General features: G+C 28.2%; 1 protein-coding gene and 1 long non-coding RNA gene across 2 annotated transcripts in view; one reads left to right on the top strand and one right to left on the bottom strand.

Annotated features, from left to right (window-relative positions):
* The window catches only part of LOC143193903 (facilitated trehalose transporter Tret1), a 57,476-nt gene extending 33,731 nt beyond the window's left edge, over nucleotides 1-23,745 (bottom strand). Inside the window, exons 1-2 of the mRNA XM_076400343.1 lie at nucleotides 23,466-23,745; nucleotides 21,941-22,007 (exon numbers count right to left, since the gene is read on the bottom strand). Coding sequence (XP_076256458.1) covers nucleotides 21,941-21,988 — 48 coding nt within the window. The 5' untranslated portion in view covers nucleotides 21,989-22,007; nucleotides 23,466-23,745. The remainder of the gene's footprint in view (nucleotides 1-21,940; nucleotides 22,008-23,465) is intronic.
* Nucleotides 16,483-19,782, top strand: LOC143193538 (uncharacterized). Its single transcript, XR_013005046.1, has 3 exons — nucleotides 16,483-16,625; nucleotides 19,505-19,615; nucleotides 19,681-19,782. It is a non-coding gene; the product is annotated as an uncharacterized LOC143193538 (long non-coding RNA).
* Nucleotides 23,746-24,495: the final 750 nt, after the last annotated feature.

Genomic DNA, 24,495 nt, shown 5'->3' with positions numbered 1-24,495 from the left:
AAGAGATTATTGCTTGCTAGAACGTTTTATATTAAAATAAAGTGTTTTTGTAGGAGGCATATTTTAGGAATCAATTTTTTGTATTATTGCATTAATTTTGCAGCTGTTTGTTGTTATTCTTGCACCAGCGAACAAATATATTCCATTCGAGGATATGATGGTTTTATTAACTAAACCTGCTCTAAACTAAAAATAACTTTCAAAACACAGCAATGACAAACTGAAGAGAATCTCTTGGAAGCGCTTAGAGTAGAAAAGGTATTGTTCTAATATAAATATCTCTAATAAGTCTTTCATTATGATCTATGTACATTGAATTAGAGATTGGAATGGAAAACATGGAATCAACACCGTATCGAAACTACCGAATTAATTGAATAATTGATTTAATTAATCCACATTAAAATCTAAAAGTACGAATATAATATGTTTTTAAAATAGGTAAATTGTGAGATTTTAAAATTGAAATGAAAAATTTGACATGCGTTCCTATGTAGATTACATAGCAATAACTCAATCTGCGCTTGCAACTTCGGCCAGACAAGCAGCATGTGATACAACACCAAAGAGATCAAAAATTACGTGAGACTTTAATTTAAATAAAATAAAAAATGTTATTTGAAATTTTTATTGACACTTTTATAAGAATAATAATAATTAGGTATTGCCTTTTTTTGGTAGATGTAAAGAGTCAATAGAACTCAAAGGGAAAAAATGCAAAATCTGCTTTTCAAAATATGATCAAATGAAATGACGAATGATGAATAGAAAATGGACAATTAAGATGCCTAATATATTATTTAGTTAAATATGTTCCAGTTTTAACTGTTTTTTATTCTAGTAATGTGGATTTATCATATTTGTTAAGTATAGAAATTGTAATTTAAAAATAAATAGTAATATGTATTTGTCAATATATTTTGTAGATATTACATTGAAGAGTTCGTACATTAAAAAATAAAAAGGTTCTTTCTAAATTTAGGTAATATTAAAATGTGCAATTAGAACATATTAGGAAATAGAAACTAGAAAATATGAAAATGGAATGAGATGTTTTATTTTCTACTTGATTAAAAAAAATTACTCCGGACTCCGGAACACAAAATGAAAACCTCTAAGTAAAAAAAAAATTACGAGACTTAAATATTATATTTATTTCCACAAAAATCTCATCAATATATTATGTTAAAATTAACTGATGAAAACGTCATATTGAAATAACATAACTTTGAAATATTGACGATTTGAGTATATAAATTCTCTCTTTAATGCCCTTTGATTTTAATTTTGTATCTAATAAGTGTCAATTGCAGCAACTTTCTTTAATTTATAAATATCGGTAGTAGCTAAACATCGATGGCTTATAGAAAAATATGACAGAGCTGATTTAAGTAATAGAAATTGTTGAGTTTTTTTATCAATAATTTTCAATTTATCGCCAAATCAAACAAAAATATAATGGGAGATCGCTATATATTGTAATCGATGGGTTTGAGTTAAATGTTTAATTTTTATACAATAAGAGGTTTTGAAACATGATAATGCTTGACCATATGTAAAACTTAATATGCAAAATAAAATGAAGTGAAATGGGAAAAATAGATACGTCTAAATTGGACGTCCCACTTATTAACCCATGCTATTAAACAGATATTCATTAGGGCGATGGAATTTAGGTGTAAGATAAATATAGATAAAAAAGGCTATGAAATCATATATGAACGGTGTGTAAAATTGAAAGAAAATATATACAATTATATATGTATTAGCCTTGTACTTATTAAGAATATTAATTTTTTGTATAAAATAAGTGTATTTGATTTTAATTAATTTTCGCTGGTGTCCCTATTTTTTGTTTGAGTCTTTGGAATAATATAAGTTAACAAATATTATAGTAAAAAAAAACAAATTTATAGTTGTTCCAAATGTACTTTAAAGTAAAAACAATAGTTAGTTAAAGTAAATTGATTATTTTATTGAGAAAAACCTTGATCAACGAATCTAATGCGTTATAGTAAACGCACCAGATTGCATCGAGGTAGATTATTTTAGATATATTGTTTAATAAATCGAGCACGGTTAGATTTAACAGAAAATAAATTGAAATTTACCACCAATGAATCACATAACAATTACAATGACTCCAAGGGCATTACAGAGGTAACTATATGAAATTAAATAAGTTGATAGTAAAAATGCTTCAGCCCCATGACTTTCATTCTTAAAATTGTTAGAAGAAAACAGTGACATCGTGAACGTTCCACAAATTAATATTTAGTCATACAGAAAATTGATATTGTTGAGTTGAAAAATGACTTCAAACAATATAATTGGCTATATTTCTATTTATTTTAGTACATGTATTGTTTTATATAAAATTCACAATTTAATTAATTATTTGAATCGTAAACAAATTCTATTCAATTCACATATTATAAAAAGCTACATATACCGTATGTTTTATTTTTATAATATATATTTAATATATTTAACAAATTGTAACAGTTGACTCGTTATAGGAAGTTTAAGCTTATTAAATAGTGCATAAATATATGACGAAAGGTACATTGACGTTTGTACAGATTTCTATTTGACATTATACATTTCTTACGTAAGTTTCATAATCGACTAAAACATAAAGATTATTACGATATCAGGCACTATAATAGATTCGTGGTAAGTTTATATTTATTGATTTAGCATAAACAATTATATTGTTGATTACGATTTTTATTGATAAATGAAAATTATTCACTGACATTGTTAAGCATTAAAAATACTTAAGTCTAAAAGAGTTAATGTTAATGGATGCAACCACTTTCTGAACGGTTAAAAAATTCACGAATTAATTTGACCAGAGAAAATTAAAGCTCCCTGTGTAGAATAATAGAAGTAAATATTATAACGCTTTTTCGGCGTAATCTTAATCGGTTTCTGTATTCATGAGTTATCTTTCCTAAACCATAGACGACATATAGGTAAGCTATGATAATTTAGAGGTAAAAATCATAGGTTTATGAATTGGAACTTGCCAAAGAAAGAGAAGGGGCAAAATCGACCGACAAGTTGATTTTATAAAAATATATCTAAGTTAATAACAAGTCTAAGTCCAAATTATTAACAGTTACCATATAAACTGGATTTTCTATATAAAATTGTCTTTCTTAATGGATTATTGAACAGGCATTGTTTAATTCATTTTGGAGAGATTCATTGCAGTTGTGTGACGATGGAGGGCTATATTTATCGACTTAAGCAATTATTTTATTATTATAATAAGATTACTTACGCAATCAACACAGAACTGATACATCCTAGAAAATAATATTTCGTCACAAATAATGTACATAATTAATAAAAAGAGTAAGCTACCGCGAAGTCATCTGTATATCTAACTTCAATTTTAATTAAATATAATTACTTCATTGTTCGAATTTGTGGTAGCATCAAGGGGAATGTTGATAACCTAGAACTATTCGAAAAATTTTTAAAGGTTTTTAAAATATTAAAAAAACCTTTAAAACTTTTTAAAGGAAACCAAGTATATATAATTTATACTATAAAAAACATCTATGTAAAATTTTACATCCAGTTACATATATTTAAATAAATATTACACATTTCAAGTTCTTTTAATTTATGTACCAATAAAACCGAACAGGTGAATAATCACTTACATAATACAACTTGACAGATTATTATTCAAACATTTGATAGTGTTTTAATTTGATAGACGCCTAACAGCCTTGATTTATCATTTTGTCGAATTAGTTAAAACTAAATAAGTATTTAAATTATGCAACACCATTTTTAAGGTACAATAAAATCGTATCCAATTTAACAAACGTATTTGGCTCCGTATATAAATCATTTGTTTCTCTAAGCCATTTAAACCCGTTTTGTTATTCAGCATTATATTTTGCTTTCAGGCATTTAAATTATTGAATTTCTGAATTACTGAAATAGTTCTAGGTTATCTACATTCTCCATGCCGCTATAATAAATCCCAACAATGCAGCTATTGTATTCCAACCTGCTTATGCCCTTTTAAGAATATATACAAATAGTATAGTTATAAAATATTACAAATGTTGTATATATTTAAATAATTTTTTAATATATTAGTTATATTCCTGAAATGGGAATGAAAATTTCACCATGCAATTTTACAAGAATGATTACTTTGAAATGTGGATATAGTTTGAATTCAGAGGGAGTTAGATGTCGAGAGTAAGTTTTATATTTTTCATTTTTACATTCATAATCTGAACATTCATCCAAAAAATAATTTCTTGCTATTTGTGTAATTGTTTCCATTTTAGGTATGCACAAACACCTATGACTGTGAGGAATGTTTGAAATCGACGTTTGTCGATCTTATTTGATATGCATTGATCTTATCATTGTTAGGAATCATACATTTCGTGAGTAGTTAATAGATTACCAAACCGATACGGGTGGTACGAAATAGAAATGCTACAACAAATTAATGGACGGTCTAGTAAGGATTTGATGATAAAATTAAGTGTAGTAGTTTGATGATGACTAGATTAAATTTGTGTAAATTGATATGTATTGTAAATATGTTTCTTATTTAGTCAAACATCTTGTTAAACTACTTGAATTTAATTTATGTTACTCAATAAACTTGATCCGAAGATTTTTAAAATTAATTATTTTTAAATAAATAATATAGATGTTAAGCAAGTCCAAACGACTATCGTTATTTTCTGATAGAGTATGGTTTATAATTCGCTATAAGCTACTTGAATGCCAGATACAGGTCTTCATTATTGAATTGGTAAAAATATGGTACAGAACATATGTTCAACAAATATATGTTTAAAACATTAGTTTTAATATAATGCAACAAATATAAGATATGGACTGAACTGAAAATATGAACAGGACCTCCCGGGTGTAACAAAGAAAACGCGTTATTTTTTTGTTTAAAATTGACTTTATTCATCGACGTAATCCCCATCAAGAGCCCTACAATAATTCCACTTTTGTAGAATGATTTATCTTTGGCCTCAAAATAGGCTTCAGTTTCAGCGATAATCTCTTCGTTCAAGCGAAATTTCTTGCCGGTGAGCATTTTTTTAAAGTATCCGAACAGCCAGTAGTCGCTGAGAGCTATATCTGGAAAATACGGTGGATGTTTCAAGCAATTAAGCAATTCGAAGTTAAATTCATGTAATTTTGCTATTATTTTCATTGACTTGTGACACGGTGTGTTGTCTTGATGAAAAAAAAATATTTGCCGTACGCGGTTGCTTCTTTGCAATTTCGGTCTTCAAAGGCTCCAATAACGCAAAATACCGAGGTCATAACTTTTCCAACCGATTGTTGAGTTTTCGGGTGCTTTGGTCGAGGTTCATCAGTGAAGTGATGGATCCATGTTTCATCCATTGTCAGACACCGACGCAAAAATTCCGGTTTGTTACGTTTAAATATGGCCAAACACTGCTCAGAATCATTAATACGCTTTTGTTTTTGACCAACAGTGAGCAAATGCGGCACCCACTTTGAACAGAGCTTTCTCAATATAAAACCAACACGTTCTTTTGATATATTTACTTATATTTTTTTATATTTTTGATATATTTATTGAAATTAGCTAACTCACCTAGCTTCATTTTTTGATCATTCAAGACCATTTTGTGTTCTCTTTGCAATTTTCTAGTGTTACCACCTCGTTTGGAAGTCCACTGGGTTCTTCATCATAGGTGTTTTTACTATCAGGTTTGAAGTCAGCAAACCCATATTTTATTGCTGTATCTGTTGGAGCGGAGGCCTTCTCAAGCCATTGCTTCGCTTGTACGATATTTTTCCCATTAAGTGTTTGTGTAAAATTAAAACACGAAATTGTTTTTATCCATTGTTTTGAAAATAACAAAAGTAGTGTCACTTTTAACACAATAACTAACAAACCTATGAGTAGAATATCATGAAATTTTAACAGTTTTCTTTTGAAAGTCAGTACTGAATCAAAATGCCGTGAATGCAATAAAACTATCATCATCTATATGTTAGTCCCAGCATTTTCAGCCCACGTGTTATTTAATACAGTAAATATTTCAAGAAATATATATTCCCACTGCTCTTGCTTATCCACTACTTTTTCATCTGGCGTGTGACCATTTTCAAATAAGTTAATATTTCTTGACGTATGTGAAATCCCCTTATATTTGTCCATGTTTCCACATATTAGTAGCGGTTGTTTCTATGCCTTGTGAATAGTTATTGTTATTATTGTAACAGTTTAAACGCAAATAGCATATCTGTCGAAATTATTGAGATGTGTGGCAACAGCGGATCTCCTTTAATCTTTTAATTGTAACTTCCATGATATTGTTTATTATATTTTACACTAAAACTCTGAAGTTATTGCAAATAGTCAGTGTTTCTATTTTTAATAATTGGAACTATCGTAATTTAGGGCTGGTTTTGGTATACAGCAAATATTGTTTATAATAATCCACAAAAAGAAAAAATATCAGAGGGAAATACACAGAGGGAAATACACAATAGATTTAAAATTGAAGTGCGCCAGCTATAATTAAGTCTATTAGGCTAGGTGGTATAGGAAGAAGAAGAAGAAAGTATAGAAGGTCCAAAAATCAGCGAGGACTATTGCACTATGGACATCGAATTCCGAAGGCGCACTAGGCCATAGTCGCTAGATCAGGGATAAGAAGCTGTAGAAAAATTTAGTTAAAGGTATGTCCATGTAATTAGTAGCGCTCAAGAGAGTTTAATTAAGTTTTTCAGTTATAATTGAGGATTAATGATGATTAATGACGAATATGGATTATAGTAGAATAAGGCTAATAAAATATTAAAAGGTTTCCTGTACACTATTTTAGGTGGAAACTTATCAAATATTGTGGAATACATTTTTGAAATGTCATATAGCTCAGGAACTCAATGTGTAATCAGTATAATGTTGTAAAATATAATAATCTTTCTCCAGTATTTTGATAATATTCGAAGGGTTGTAATGACACTCAGTCTGATTTAAATAAAAGATTTAAATTTAAATAAGAATTCTGAGACGAATAAACTAATATATCCTAATCCTAACTGCAAATTAAAAGACGCTATACATTTTCTAGTATTAGATCTAGTATTAGATTAAACGATAATACTGCATTTGACGAGACCGCTTCAAGGCTCTAAAAAAACCTTAAGTAAGTATTTTAATTGGCTCTTGTCTAATTCACAATCACATAAGTGGTAATATTATTTGGAGCGTTGGCCCAGAAAATATCAATAAATGGACGTGCTGACATTAGGTTTTATCTATATACTGAGAAAATGCCATGGAAACATTTAAATGGTGTATATTATTTATAGTAGCAAACTGTTTATTGTACTAGTCATTGTGGTTAAAACAGTTGTAATAACTTGTAGTACAATTAAAAAATTTTAATATTATTAATGACATATTTATTAAAAGAGCAAGAACATTATTCCATTGAAATCATTGGAACCATTCTAATCAAAATAATGAATTTATTCCTTTCTAAAGATTATTGTAATAGTTGATGAACAATATTCTGCGTTTCTTCTTTATTTTGTAAGCAATTAATTATTGCTAAAGAAGTATTACTTACTGCATTCCCTTGTGCAAGTTTTACAACATTTTATGGTTTATGCTTCATTAGCTTGTTTAAATAAACTTTTTTGTCAGGTTTGGGAACTATCAACATTTTAACGTAATCTAAAATTGTATCGCCAACCAAGTGATACAGTATTATTTAATTAAACTTTTTTTATTGCATTCTCTTCCTTGATTTTTATTTTAAATTAGCATAGGTGCAACTCAAATTAAATTAATTATATATTTTCCTGCATTCTAACTCTCGAAGGGGTACTTGATATTTGCGATTTATATTTAAAAGGCAGCAGAATAATGATTCATATTCCTTGAGTTATCTAACATGGTAGCCCTCTTGGCACTGACGTTACTTGATTCACATGGACTCGCATGGTATATTACTGTCATATAATCCTTCATTAATATTTAGCTCACTTTAGTATACCAACAAGAATTACAGTGATATAAATGCACTGTCGCTATTGACTTGAATATTATTCGTTCTAGTTTTAAACTAATTCTAATTTTATTGTTATAACAATTACTAATAGTATTAATTGTATAATGTTTGAAATTACTTTAATCGTTTCTATCCTTTCTACTAGTTTGGCTAATCCAGGAAGGTTTTACTTCGCGTTTGTTAGGAGTGGCAAAAAATTACATACTCTGAGCTGCTGTCTTACTAATAAACTGTTAATTCGAACCTATATAATGAGCAATTGAGCCATTTGAACGAAGCAATCACCTAGAATGACCAACTCCGGTCACTAGAAAAGGAATTCCATTTCATCAAGACAAGTTTAGAGAGCTAATTGAGAGGTTCCCGGTTTCCGGTTACTGTTCATGGTGAACTATTCTGTTAGTGAAACATTCGCCTCAACAGAGACTTGTGAATATCTCAGTTTTTGGACAAAAGGGAAAGGGCTTTTATGAGAGGGGCATAGTGCAATTATTTCCAAAATGGCAACATGTTATCGAGAAAAACGCATAAATCGAACGCATATTTGACCTAAGTCGAATTATTAATTAAACGAAAAAACTATAGTATGTATTTAGTGGTATCTGAAGGTTATATTGTTTCATTATTTAAAACAAAAACAAGAAATCAGCAATTGAGGTATTTTATGACAATGCCCTGAATATGCTGAGAGATATCGCCGATGTTAGTTTTTTTAACATAACATCACGTGTTTCTCACTTATTTTAATTAATGTATCATTATTAATGAACTAAAAGTTCTTTTACATTTTATTTATTTTATTCGATATCCTTGATCCTTATATCTTCCTTAAATGTAGTACTATTGGAGTATGAGTATCATAAATTGCTGTAGAAATGTCGAAGTGGAGTTTTGTTAGCTCGAGACAATTAAGCGAAATAAAGAAACTTGAATTAATCAAAAATATAATTAGTTGGGCGGTAGAGAAAGCCGTCCAGAACTATAAAATAAGCTGCAATAGCAAATATTAGCGAACAAATATTTGTCGAAATTGAGACCTGATTTCCAAAGCAAATAAAGCGTTCTACAAGAAAGATATAAAATAAAGGGTAAAGGAATGGTAGAATCACTAGGGAGCATGTTGACGAAAAAATATTAATATTCATAAAACAGTGATTTTTATATTTATATCTAAGACTAATTAAATGCTTTTTAACTCATCAATATTGTGGGAGAAATTTTGTATTTAAAACCAAAAGCTAAAAAGCTAGAGACTCCTAAGTTAACCTCTCTTATATAACGTAAACTAATATAAAGTACAAAATAAACATAACATAGATGCGATGGTACAAATAGGTATATAGAATAGTTAATAAGTAACTACATTTAATTAAAATGAGATAAACGGACATAACTTAGTTACAAATGGGGACATAAGCAAAAAATGAGCAAATTTACAGAATACAATCAGAAATCTATTAGGCTTTGATTCTATGTATGTCTTTTCGTTAGATATGTAAGAGAATAGAAGTCCTTAATGCGCCAAAGCTTCTCATCCTTCTCCATCAGATCCTACTCACGCTGCCTCTTACCTTCTATCTTATGACCCATAAACGGAAATTTATAATGATGGTTGATTAATTAGCCATTTCTAATAGCATTTTAGACTGGGATGGGAATCCAGACGAAGATGATCGTACGTAGAGACGAGATAGTCGTAATATACAAATCAAGATCTTGAACCACTAGTGATAAAGATTTAAGAACTAAATGGGAGGAAAAGACTTATTAAGCAGCTTATCAAGTGTTCTCTTATCAATCTCTTATCCAACTAATTGCGGTCAATGTCGTTTGTAAATCATACGAAATTGAAAACCTTGGTTCAAAAGTTCCATCCTAACACGCAATCCTTATTTTTTAATTTTGATGTATAAAATTATTAAGGTTTCATTCTAGGTTTAAAATTTAATTTAGTAGAGAACAAATGAAAACAAAGTAGTGTGAAATAACTAAATATTCACCCAAGCATACATTATAAAATCAGAAAATTTAATAATATTACTTTAAAAAAACATATAAACTGTTAAAAATAATTCCTGTTCTCCATCCTGTCTGAAGTGATTGAGTTTCTTGTAAAGCTTAAAAAAAGCAAAAACAAAAGATACCGATATAAATAGCTTCTTTTAACCCTCCATTTGTTCTCAAACCTGAAAAACTTCTTGATTATATGGTATTCGAATCGAATGAAAAATGCATGGGAAACTATTTCAAGTATTCCCGATATACGTTTCGACAAGGGTGGAAATTAATAAAAAAATGTTGGGAGAGGTAAATTTATAAAACCCTCAGAGGGAGGTTTTGTAAACAAGTAAAAATTCTTTTAAATTTTAAATGCCTTTTCATGTCAACTTAATGAATTTTACAACTCAAATAATTGAATATATTCAATCAGCTAATATATTCTTCATTGCAGATAACTTTCAATATAAAACTATAACAACTTACTATATATTGAGGCGTATTGTTTATCAATTGCAATATCAATTGTTTATATTAAGTGCTTTAATGTATCCGATATTTTTTCACATTAAAAGACCTTCAGGTGAATTATTAGTGCCATATATATTAACTAAAATATTTTCCATCATTTTGTAACCTTTTTCCATCTTTCTATCAACATGGAAATACTGTTTCAAATCAACGATGTTGGTTTGAATAAGTAGCAATCACAATTTGCTCTGTCTAGTGAGTACGTTGGGTGTGGCAGAACTTCCTATTGGAGCTGCACTAGCTCTTATTCACAATTCTTGCAACGTATGATCGAGCACTGTCATGAAATAAAATAACTTTGCTGTTTCATTAGCTGTTTTCAGAAGTGTGCATGCGAGGGGAAAGATTCAGAAGAGGGAAAAAGAACTTACAAAAATATGACATCGGATCGTTTCAACATCCATTTTCATTACTTACCAGGCAAAAAAAGAAGAGTTTCCTGTGACGTATTGTGACTGGCGATGAAAAGTGAATCCAGAAGGTGCAAGAATAATTTCAAAGGCAAAATGTTATGAATTAATCCGGGAGAACAATCTACATCAACATCGGAATCGAATTTTCATGTCTATAAAATCTTGTTGGGTTTATGGTGAAGTAAAAATGTATACTCTATTACGAGCTGCTAAAACCAAATTACTGTTATTATTAACGGAGATGTTCGGAAAGAAATTGTAGAAAATTGTTGAAAATATTATTATTGGTATCAATTGTTGTCAATAAATGGCTTTCAAAGTGAAAAAATGATCAGAGGACATAAATGAACATAATAATAAAGCGTTACTTGTAATTTGAAATAAATAGCATATGCTGCCAGTAAAGATGGGAGATTAATGTTTCGGAATAGGCAATTTTTCTCGTATATTTTAAAGTCTCTTTTTGACAACTAGGGTTTATTTGGACTGGACCTACTGTCGGTAACATGGGCTCCGAACTACGGCCCTCGGCATTAAGCCTACCAACTGGCTAGTAGCCGACTTTAGAGATCATCCCAGAAGACATCAGGTTTTACCCAGCCTGGTTACTGGCGTTACAGCGATCATTTTCCTTGTCGGATTTTACACCCTCGCCTAAGGACAATCACAAACACAAATTTACGACCATGCCCCAGCAGGATTCAAACCCGCGAATACCGCAACAGCAGGAGAACCGTCCTGTCGCCTTTACCACTTTACCAACTAAGCCGGCCGGCATTATTTTGAAAAAAAATAACATAAACAATTTTTTACAAAGCCTTGACATTACAAAAAATATTTCATGCTTAATTCACAGTCCATAAAATATGTTTCATTTACATTTATGAATTTTCGAAATAAATTGACTTCAAAATGTTTATTTATATAAGTTAATTTAATAAAGTTACCAAATTTAAACAATAAAACCAATTTTTTGTAACTTATGTCATATATAACACCATAATAATTATAAACATGATACTATTAAGAATAAATATTATATACTTGAGAGAGGTTCATTCACATAATTGAAGTACTTATATGCTTCTCATGTCTTGTCGATATTAACCTTCCTGCTTAATTGTTAAGCCTTACGGCAACATAAATTTCAATTAAAATAATTGAACCATATTTTTTCCAAATTGCCCTGCTCTTTCAGTTTCCTTCCTGATTCCTTGAAACCCTTATGAGAAACATTTCACAATACGTTAATTTATATCGCCAATAAACGAAAGCGAATAACGATTGTTAATTACAGTGGTGAATTTTTTTTGTTTTTCTGAGTTAACTATATATAATAAATAAAAAGTAATTTTATTGAGTAAGAAATAGATTCAAAAATTTTAAATCAAACTTTTGTTTTTTATTAGACTTTTATTAGACGTTTTAAAACAAAATTTTATATTAGACTTATAGTGTACCAGTTATTAATAAGTTAGTTATTCTTAAGAAATTTATTCAGGAAAATAGTATTCATAAAATCTTATACTTCCTCATATATTATTACTACATCCTTGTATATTAAGATTCCATTTAATTTTTTATCAATATTAACGACAAGGATATTTTGCTTGAAATATTTCTTTAATATTTATCGGTTTTCCACTTTGATATGTATCAGGGTTTATCATTTCCTGGAGTGTGGTATTAGCTACAGTACCTTGAAAAATGCCGACAATTAATACTCTATGATTATAAGAAATATTAACCTGTTTTATATTATAGGCTGGGTTATCTTTTCTTGGTTTGTTTATTTGTTTTTCAATTCAAATTTGCCGTTAATATATTAATAGCACAACCACATTTGACATTAAGAAATATGTTAACACAGATGTTAATGTCAAAACTCAGACCTAAACAAACATTTTTTTTTTGATTAATGATTTTTATGTCTGTTAACTCTTAATGAACACATGTATCGATCTGTCCATGAAATATACTCACCAACAATTGACAATGCTCTGCTAACAATCTATACATTGTAACTATATACTAATGAATGTTTTAGTCAATCCACTTGAATCCATGGAATATATTATTGGGTTGATAATAAAATTAACTGAAGATATTTCACAATGAGTAAATGATAAGTTACTGAATATAAGATCTTATTGCAAGTTACTTTTACTGAAGTATTTTCGTGGCACTATTTGACGTCATGAAGGTTTTATATCTTCTTGATCGAACACTCGCTTGATTAGTAGATTTCATGACTTAATTTATTGTGTTTTTCAGTTGCACCAAACTTGGTATATGATTATCACTGAATGCTGCAAAGGGCTGAACAACATCCCAAATTCATCTTACTCAGCTCATTGGGAAACGTGCGTAAATTTTTGGAAGTTTGGATATTTAAGCAGATCACTTTATATTGCTATCAATTTGATATGAGTCTTTGATTTAATATATTTATATAATATATTTTATAGATACGAATTTAGAAAGATATACATTTCACGCACAATGACAAATATAGCAGGGTGCCGTACTAAACACCGTACTAAACAGTTTTTCTTCATGGATGCAATGGATTTCAGAATACTTTATATTACAAGTGAATTTGTGAAGTTAGAAATTTGATAGCTTTTTCATCAGAACATTATTTGAGGCCATTTATTTAAAAATATTGGCTAAAAACACTCGAAATATTACGATGATGGAACTTGACTATGATATTATTAGTAATAATAAAGTGCATTGGTCGCATAAACCAAACTAAACAATTATTGAAAAATCTAGCGAGAAAGGGAACTATAACATTCTATAAATTTATTTAAGAAACATTTTGCTCCAACTGTGGATTAATGCTTATCTCTGTTTGGAAGAAGGAGTTTATTATTGCGTCCAAACGACTAGAGCCGTTAATAGTTCGTTTATATTTTTGAGTCAAGCTTTTCCATAAAACAAGAAAGAAACTTTCATAACATATTTTTTTCACAATTTTACAACTACAGGTTAGAGAAAAGACAATGTATTGAAAACAACGTTTTATCTACTTTACACCTGAATAGAAAAACTTGGTAGCCGAAGTGGTCAAATCGACAGAACAGTCCTATTGCTGTCAGGGGTTCGAATCTTGCCGGGATTTGGTTGTAAATGTATGTTATAATAATATGCTCTACAAATAAATATAGTCCAATAATGCAAAAAACGCCCAAATCAAGCAACCAGCAATAGTCATCAGATCGGTGACAAAATATATTAACAAGGATAGAGTTCCTAAAAATTCACACACACTTGTGTTTGTTCTTTACATTTGAAACGATATTAAAACGGAAAGTGAGTTAAAGTATTATTAAAGGAAGTTATTTAATTTTAAGCAGTGTTAATTAAGATTTTGTGTTACTTTCGGTTATTCCCGCATTGTCGAAATTATTAAAGGGTTATAGCAAGTTTGAATAAAAAAAGATTAAGAATAATATGGTCACGTAAAGTTATATTTTACAATTTTTGTAAAGGAAACAAATTAATGTGTCCGCTTTATCGGAAGGTATACAACTGTGAAATAAATACTCGACATATCTAAAAAATGCTTTCTGAACATAGATTAACAAAATTTGAGAATAACAAAAATCGTCAATTTTCTGAAGAAAAATAAAAATTATTCTTGTTTAAGGTGATATGATTTTTATTGATATGACTCTGTACACATAGTGTATCATTATACTAGAGGTAATTATAAAGGTTCTTAAGATTTTTAAATAAATTTTAGTGGTACCAACTTCTGTTTAATTTCAGGTTTCATTAGTAAATGCATTTCTTAAAAAAGCACTAACTGAATATTGCAGGTAATATGCAAGAGTTAATATGAAACTAACTACATAATTTGCATAGATGGAATGCATAGCACAAATAGAAGAAATTATTAATTTTTAACAATACATTTGTAAATACTTTAAAGCATTGATAAATATTTAGGTATTTAATGATTAATGCAATAAGATTTGTGACTATGTATGTTATTCCTTGAACCTTGTATCAATTATTTTGATTGTTTCTTTATAGACCTTAATATATAAGATAGATTATAGACTTTATATATAAGTTTTGAAAAATCAATAGTTAATTTAAGGATTGTGAAGACGTTCCTTTAATATACATTTCCAAATTGTAAAAAATAAAGTTCCTAATTATGTTATTGTTTTAATAAACATTATATATTATGTTTATAACATAAAAGTAAAGAAATATTTTATATACTTATATTTGATCATCTGAAGTTGTTTCAGTTCTGAAAATAATATTACTTATGATACTTTGTTGTAATGTTCAGTGACGTAATCATTTACTCTTATAAATACTTTGTTGATTATTGAAAGTTAATAAAAATTATATTTAATTAAATTGCATCTACATAATGTTAGCGAATGTTAGTCCTTGAGATAGTTTGCATATATTTTAATATATTTTAATACACATAAATTTATTATTTCAATTAATGTTATATACCAAATACAATTTTGATCTTATATTGAAAATACTGTGAAAACAAGTTTTGGTACCATATAATATTTAAATTTGTCATTTTACTCTATTGTGTCTGTCATTGTGGTCAAATTTCTACCACAGGGCGATCATTAGTACACAAATAATGTTGAAGAAGTGTGAAAGTCGGTAGGCAATATTGATTAAAGTATCATAGTAGAATATATTGGAAAATACTTTGATTGAACTTAATTTCTGTCACTGCTTCTTAATAAATATTTAGTCCCAAAATATTTAAGCCTAAACAATCCCTGGTCCTGGTGAAAATATTATATGTGTAATAGCTAAACAAAGTAATAAAATTGCATACCTAATTTCATTTAAGTGATTACTAATGTCAAGAGACCTTCTGTTGTTTCTTCCGACATTGTTTCTAATCGCTCTAAACAGTGACCTTCTTGTTATCGCTCCCAATGTCAACAATCATCCCTAAATTATTAAATAATCAAGTAAAACAAACTTGGGAGAAATATAATTAATAAATATTTTTAAGTTATTAGTAATTCATATTAGATGATTATATTTATCTCGAATTTAGTAATTCCATCCGTGTCGTATAAAATTAAGTAAAATTCGTTGCTACAAACTATTATTAAACCTGCAATCCTATTAAACTAGGTTTATCACCTGTTGGTACATGCCAATGTTATGAAATCTGTTCAAAGCTTTGACTAAAAGATTACCGTTACGTTATCAATAAATAATAAGCTGCATCGACGCATAACTAACGAGTTATACCAGACGGAACAGTTTCCATCGAGCGAATCGAATCCGGCCTTGGAAAACCGTTCGCCGAAAAAGTGCTGCGGCCTACCTTGATCTTGACTTAGATCGGATACGCGGGAACTGTCGATCGCTTTTGTTTCCGTAGCGATCGGTCGTTTCCGAGGGCGCGCGTTGTTCGACTTTCTTTTATCGGTTGACCGTCTAAGCACATTTGATTGCGACACCCGTTCATTTTGATGTGCTCGTAAAGGGTATTGCGGTTGATCCAATGATCTAAGCAGAACTCATGTTATTGGGAGGGTGGGTGATTTAAGGCCGACACAAGAAATGTCAAGAACTAGGATGATAATAGTTAGTAGTTCATCTCAAGGTAACCGGATTAGCAATATTTATTAGTGCTGTACTTGAAGAAACAAGGTTTTAAGAGTTTATGATAAAATGGCTACAGCTTAATTCAATTAAATATACGTACACCAAAAATTAGCCACTATTTGAAAAATAAAACTTTAAAACTATTAGCGCTTTAAAATTATTGTGATAAAATAGATAACTTAACACCATGATATCTGTTACATATTTAATGTTTTGCTGAACTGCCAATTACTGTTTGACTTTAATCTGTTCTTATTTTAATTTCATTTAGGATACATTTAAAATATTTACAAAATTATTCACATATAATAAAACATTGGTTAATGATGTCACTTTAGAATATACAGAAGCTAATCGAAAATATTGAAAAATATAATAAAATATTATTAAACATCTAAATGAGTTTGAGGAATTTCAATTAATTAAATTACTTTAATAACTGTATTTATGCCAAAACTCTGTTATTAAACTTTAATGTACTGCTTTTGAAAATTTACTTTTAATTATGGAAAAATCCCTAATATTTAATTCAGACTATTTTTACTCTGTATTAAGGATGACATAGTTTTTTTCCATTAATTAAAACTGGATGCTAATAGTTTTATTGAAGAAAACCTAACGGTATATAAACAATTTAAACAAAACACTGCTTGTGAAAATCTAGATAGCTATATATTTTTAATAAAGAGAGGGTTATACGAGTTGTAGCGTGGGATTATTACAACTCATAATATATATGTTATCTTGGTTTTCCAGGCTTCCAAACAAAACATTATGTTTCTTTTTGGCTTTTGTTGGTGTTATAACAAATAATGAACAAACGAAACGGAACGGAAACGTCATACGTCATTTTTTTTTAATTTAATAATACTAATATAAATATATAAATTTATATATAATATAAATTTATAGGACTATTTTTTCAATTTTCGACTAACAAATGTATATCAGAAACTTCTAGAAATACGGTGAATATAATATCTAGATAAATATACTGTATATATATATATATATATATATATATATATAATAATTCTTCATTGTTTACTCTTTTTAATCATTGTAGATATTTCTTTATAATGTATGTTCGATTTTCTATGTTAATGGCAATATCAGAAAGTGGTAATAATGATAAGTTTCATAATCAGTAATTATTTAACTTTGTTGGCAAATATTGGAGATATTTAAAATAATAAAAATCTGAGAATATCTTCAATGTGACTTAGAAATAAAAGTGTGCGTGTTAATTTTAACCGGCTCTACAATCTAACTCATGCAACAGCTATTGAGCTGTTCCAAATTATAGTACACATATATAATTACTTTGCGTAAATATTATGATTTTATTAAAACGCGATATGATTTTTAAAATAACATATCGATATCGAGGAATGAATAGATTTTCTCTTGATAAACAATAGATGTACAACCACAGTGCATTTATAATTTCAATCAATTAAACAATTTTCTAACATAATTTCCCCATATTTATTATTTACTTAACCTTCAACTTGACTCCAACATGAAATAGTTTGAAATTACTTTAATAATTACGCAAACTAAACAACATATTGTTTGTTTTTATATGACGTTCATAATAAACATCAACATTCATTAAAACTGTTATGTTATGTTAACATTTTATAGTCCATACATCGATGGTAGTCAATCAATATGACTGTAGCTCAGTTTATTTCTTACTCGGGTAGTATTAGAATATATAATTTATACTATGTATATATTATACTATATTATTGAATTATTTATGTGTTATTACATTTTATAATAATATATTTGAATGAAAAAAATAATGAAAATGTAACACATACATTATTTGAGTATCTTGATTTGATTTTTAGGAATTTAAATATCAGAAAAGGCGGGTTATAAATTACGTTTAGATTGGGGGAAAAAGTAATTTAGGTTTTTTCTAATAGACTACTTTAATACATTAGATTAGCATATCTGTAGTAGTACTTTTCAATTAGATGCAGAGATGTAATGTAGAACCTTACAGATATAAAGATAGATTCATTCACTCAAAAGCTAATATGCCTTGAAAGAGAAGATTCTAGGTAATTTTCGTCATATTTTGCGTTCTTGCTTCCAGAAAGTCAAAAATGAGGCATAGGTTTATCGAAAATGATGTTGTGTTTCTACAAAACTGAACTCATCCTAATCAAGGAATCGTTGAAAAAGTTGATATTTTTTTAATATCATGGTAGACCGACAAATTTTCATTTCGCAAAGTCGCTACGGAACATCAGTCAAAATAGTTTCAAATCATTAAGATAAGACTGTATACGACAATAACCTTGATATTTGAGTTCCACATTAGTTAACAGTGAAAATACAAATGGTTTGTTAATATAATGTTTTATCTGAATAATTAACATATAAGCTTCTTAAGTACTCACTTATTTTTTCGATTACTGACAAACCGGTTAAAGCTTTAAATGAGGACAAGAGGATATTGCTGCGATGATCGTTAGTTCGAATCCCTAGGTGTCTGAGCAAAATTACGTAAAATATGAGAAGTAAAAGTTATTGCGGTTACTCCATTAACCCAGCTGGCATGTTATTCAGGATATTCTGCCAGGATTCGACAACGATGGCTTAGGGCAATATTGATAAACCAATGTTTGGATAACCAATGTTGACCCAAGCTTGACCTAAGCCTGGCAACCAGGCATTAATCAATCATCGGCTACCTAAGGTTAATCCAGGTTTAACATCTACTCTAATTATGGAAAGCCCGAAATTTCAGTTTCACTTATTTCATTAGTCTTGTTATTTTATTGAAAAATCCGCAACCGAAGCATATCAAACACTTTTAGAAATCCATGGTTATATTTCTATTGCCGATTTTGGTTTCAGCGATTTAAAAGTGGATATTTTGATATCAAAGTTTGAGAAAAAAAATTGCAAGACCCAGTGAGAATTAACTTCAAATAACTATGCAGTGTAACTCGATAGAATCGAAACCGAGTAAGTATATTTATTATATAAATTAAAATTAAGCAGTAGCTGGCATTGAGTAAGGTGTTTTTCAGATAGTCTCAAATTTACCGGACAGTAATACTAGCACCTCGTACTACTATGATATACATATAAATTTTATTTAAAACTAATTTAGAAAAATTGAAAATGTTGACATTCATTTTGTTAAATTTAGTAGTTTAATAAGATTTAAATTTAATTTGTATCTAATAATAGTTTCTATTATATGTGTTTAATCTCTACCGCAAACATTATTATTGCAATCAACCAAAGCCATACTTTATACGATGTATTTTCTACAACTAGTAAAGTTATACATTTAAGCGAAAAATAATCCGGTAATCCATCCTCCATTATACTTATTGCGTATACGCACTCGTAAAATCCCAAATAATGGATTACATCTTAGGCGAGATACTTAAAGACGTCCTTCGACAAGAGAAGAATACTATTGCAAGAACGAAAACTGGTCCCCACGCTCCTGGTTAATACACATTTACAAAAAGAACCTAATTGAATCTTATGAAGTCAAATAATTGATCGATTCATTGATATCTTTAAAAGACCACAATTTCTTTCAAAACGCTTACTTATTTGTACGCTGTCGGAAAAAATAACGAACAGTGCTTCGAATTATAATTATATAACTTTAAAATAATAATTATTATTAAATGTAAATTTAAAATATTTATGTCACATATCTATAATTATTATGAGTAATGGACAATTATTGGCCCTTTAGATTATATAAGATAAATTATATTAATTATTATATAATCGAATATATATGGTACCGAATAAATGATAATATATTTAGTTATAATTACTCAGGGCCACACAACGTTCGTTAGGAGACCATTTAATTTTAACCCGACTAGACCCCGTATATAGGAAATATTTTACGGTATATAATTGATTTATAAAATAACAATCAACTTAAATGATTTACGTGTCCTATCAAATCCGGAATTTACCTTGTGCTAAATACAAGAATGATATGGCTACACCAATATAACAATCAAATATCTATCTATTGTTTTATTCTGATTTATTTTAAAAAGTATATAAAAGAAAAATTTATTGGATTGATAGAATGTCATTGTTTAGTTATTATAAGAAAATTATTATTGCTATTATTAAAAAGTTATTGCTTAGATTGCTAAAAGTGTTTTCAAATTTCAAGAATGATATAGTAAGTATATAATTGAATAGAACACTCGCTAGGCGGGAAAAAATCGGAAACAAAAAGATATTGAAAACACTGTATCCAACGAAATACGAGCTTCAGAATTATTTGGGCACAATAAGCCGTTTATAGAAACTCAATCAGAATTCAAATTCATGTGGTCACAACTAGGTGCTTTATTAATAGAAATAGACGTTTAAATACGATTTTTCACTTGGGGGTACCTGGACCAAAGTTAAAAGAAGTGTTTTTGTATTGGATTGTGACTGTAAATTATTACAACCACAAATGAAAATATATTAGGATATAGGAAATTTTATAACTGGCTAATAAAACATTTCATACCAATTCAAACATTTTTTAATTAGAAAATTTGAAACATATATAGTTACTAACCTAGTCATCCACTCTTAATAGCAATGATAAATATGTACCTTCGCATAGATTATCGGTTATCATTGTATTATTAATCGAACCATATTGATATTACTGATATATTTTACAAAATATACGGAAGATGTATTTACAACGCATTTCTCTTGTTCAACAGTTAATTCGCTTTTATCAACTTTTATTTACCTAAGGATATAATAGATTTCAATGGCCTCTAGTAGTTATATTATCTAAAGTATTTATAACAAGTCTTTCTTTGTAGTTTGTTGTTGTTGGCTTAATGGAAAATGAACTACTGCATTTAATCTATTTTATCTTTTGTTATTATATCTTATTATATTTTAAAGAGGATGTTTACTGCTTATTAAGGCTGCTTATAAATTGGTGTCAAAATAAATACAAAGTAAACACACATTTCAACAAGATTTTTATAAAGAGTTACTAATTAAATATTATATTCAACATGTCAACATAATTAATTAATTTTGTATAATTAAAACAACATATAATAATAATACAATCTAACATAATTTAATGAAAAATAACTAATCAGTGATCAATCAGTTTTATTTCGCTAATTATTAATCAAATTTAAACCCAAACTATCAAAACCAAATTATAGTTAATAACATAATATAAGATTTTACATGTTATAGGCCACTCTATATAATCGAATAGATGTTATAGCAAAATAACATGATTAAATCCAGTAAAATTATATTTGTGTTACTTACCATTCGTCCTATACCAAACTCCCAAAATTTTCCTAATTTGTTCAACATTTTGCTTTAAATGTTCTATCTGAAAATAGAAACAACGATCATTAGTTTTTCAACACATTATGCAAATGTTTTGTTGGTTTTTATCAACATAATTTCTAACCAAGGCTATTTTAATACCTTCGAAATAAAAAAAATGGTTTTATTAAATCATTAATATATATGACGAAATTTAGAGATATATTTTATTATGATTTCATGTTTTCTTGTAAATTAATCAAATTTTATTCAGTTTTAATTGTCTTCCTGGTCTGCTGTTATAAATAATAATTAAGTACGTACGTTTTCGCATATTGAAATAATACCATGGATGTACCTTGAAAATTGTTAATTGAAAAAAACACATGCACTAGATAGTAGATTTATTAACAATAAGATTTATTAAGATTTACTTTCATTTCAATATACTTTTGTAGAAATGCAACAAAAAATCTTATTTATATTAAATTATACTTATTATTATTATAATATGTAAAGTAATATTGAACAAAAATTCTCGATAAAAGACAACATTAACAATTTTCATATCTTTAAAACTGATATATATGTAAAATGAAATATTGTGAATGATTTGTTCCAAAAATAAATGAAGGTTTATAGGTCATAGACATCATATTTTAAATAAAGTTAACAAATTCAAGCATGGTATTAAATTATATATATATATATATATATATATATATATATATATATATATATATATATATTAGTATATTCTATAGTTTTTCCTTTAGCTGTGAATAACTAAAATCATAATTTGCATAATATAAATACATTTTAAATTTTATAAAGTCAACTGATCTTAGTTAACACTAACAACATTAATAACCAACTCTGTATCAAATTCAAAAATTAGTGTAAAATATATCATTTCATGGTAATTTTAGTTTAGATTTCAATTTATATAAATTTATGTGGTATTATATAAATACTACAAAAATAATTTACCTATTTCGTAATGTAAAATAGAAAAAATATTTTTGATACAGTGGCTTTACGTCGTCGTTTCTGTATTAACATTTTTTGTTAATGTTTTAAACAATTGAAAAATTCCACTTTCACCGGAAATATACCGTTTACTCTATTGCTAATTTTCAGTAGATATTTTGCAACAATATACGTCAACAATATATGAAACAACAATAAATATGGCTATAGACAAATTGAATTTGAAATTGATACAGAGAAAATATTAAAAAGAATATGAGTAATTTTAAATAGTAATTAATATATAAATAACAAGGGGCATATAAATAATAAAGTGTGTAAAATGTTTATTGTTAATTAAAAATCTAATATTATTATATATTATTAAGGCCTATTAATATTAATTTATGAATCATATTATTTATTTAATATACCAATTTAAGATTATTTAACACTTTAATACGAATGATGTATGAATATTTGGGTTATTTACTCTATATAGAATGTTTTTACAATAATGAGTGAATTCTATATTAACATTAGTAGGACTCACCAATAATGAAATTAAAATAATAAATAAAACTAAAACTAGTCACTAAAATATAAACAGAAACTCGATGAATTATCCGAGGCTATTTGGTGACAAAATTACCAAAACGTATTAGATAAATTTTCTAACCGATCATGATATCTATATGTAAATAAACAAGATCCAATTATAGATGTTCTTTTAAGAAATGTTGCGTTCAGCTTCCGATGCGCACAGATCGTTTTCGAGCGCGACGTTGCTTCTTGCGAACTACCATGGTTGAACGCGGTTCCCGCATTTTGTAAAGCCACCAAAACAAAAACGGTGCCGCTAAACGCCGACCGTTGTCCCCCCACGCGGACTGCAACAATTGCAACAGGCTTTTTAATTTCGCTTTCAACAGAATGCGTTCAATTCTATCTTATATGGAAATCCATTCACAAATAATTCGTCATATAGATTCGCGCTAAAGAATGACTTAAATTGTGAAGAGCATGACTTTTAAAAGTGTTATAAGGATACGATTACAATGACATTGTCTTAGATAATAAAATACATGCAACTTTGCGTCAACGATTTGTGATACAATGCATAAGTTGTCATAGTTCGATGAACTGTCTTACCTACGCAGAAATATTAAGCCAAATATCGGAGAGTTATGGAGCAATACCGTGGACAAAGAACTGAACAGCTTTGGAATTATTTCAAGAATTATATCTTGAGTGCAGCCAAATTAACCTGTCATATTAACAAAAGACTATCTGATCATAGACGAACAGCATAACGTTCTGAATAAATAAAAATAGAAATTAAATAAAAGGAGGAAACCAGGAGAAAGTATCTGTATAAAAAATCTACAAACCTCAAATACCTGAAATATACAGAAAAGACAGAGCAAGAGTAAATTGAATCACACAAGAGGCAATAAGAAACAGTAAAAGCAATAAGGAAAACCTGAAATATTTTTAAAAAATTTTAAAACTTACAGACGGGGAAAATTAAATAACTATACATATCGGAAAAAGATAAAAAATTATATATATAATAACTGAAG

The sequence above is a fragment of the Rhynchophorus ferrugineus genome, unplaced genomic scaffold, assembly GCF_030347505.1.
Source record: "Rhynchophorus ferrugineus isolate W39M unplaced genomic scaffold, kcgeb_rfMv2 rfM3, whole genome shotgun sequence".
NCBI lineage: Eukaryota > Metazoa > Arthropoda > Insecta > Coleoptera > Curculionidae > Rhynchophorus > Rhynchophorus ferrugineus.
Note: the sequence above shows the minus strand (reverse complement) of the source record. Positions and strands in the feature narration are given on the sequence as shown.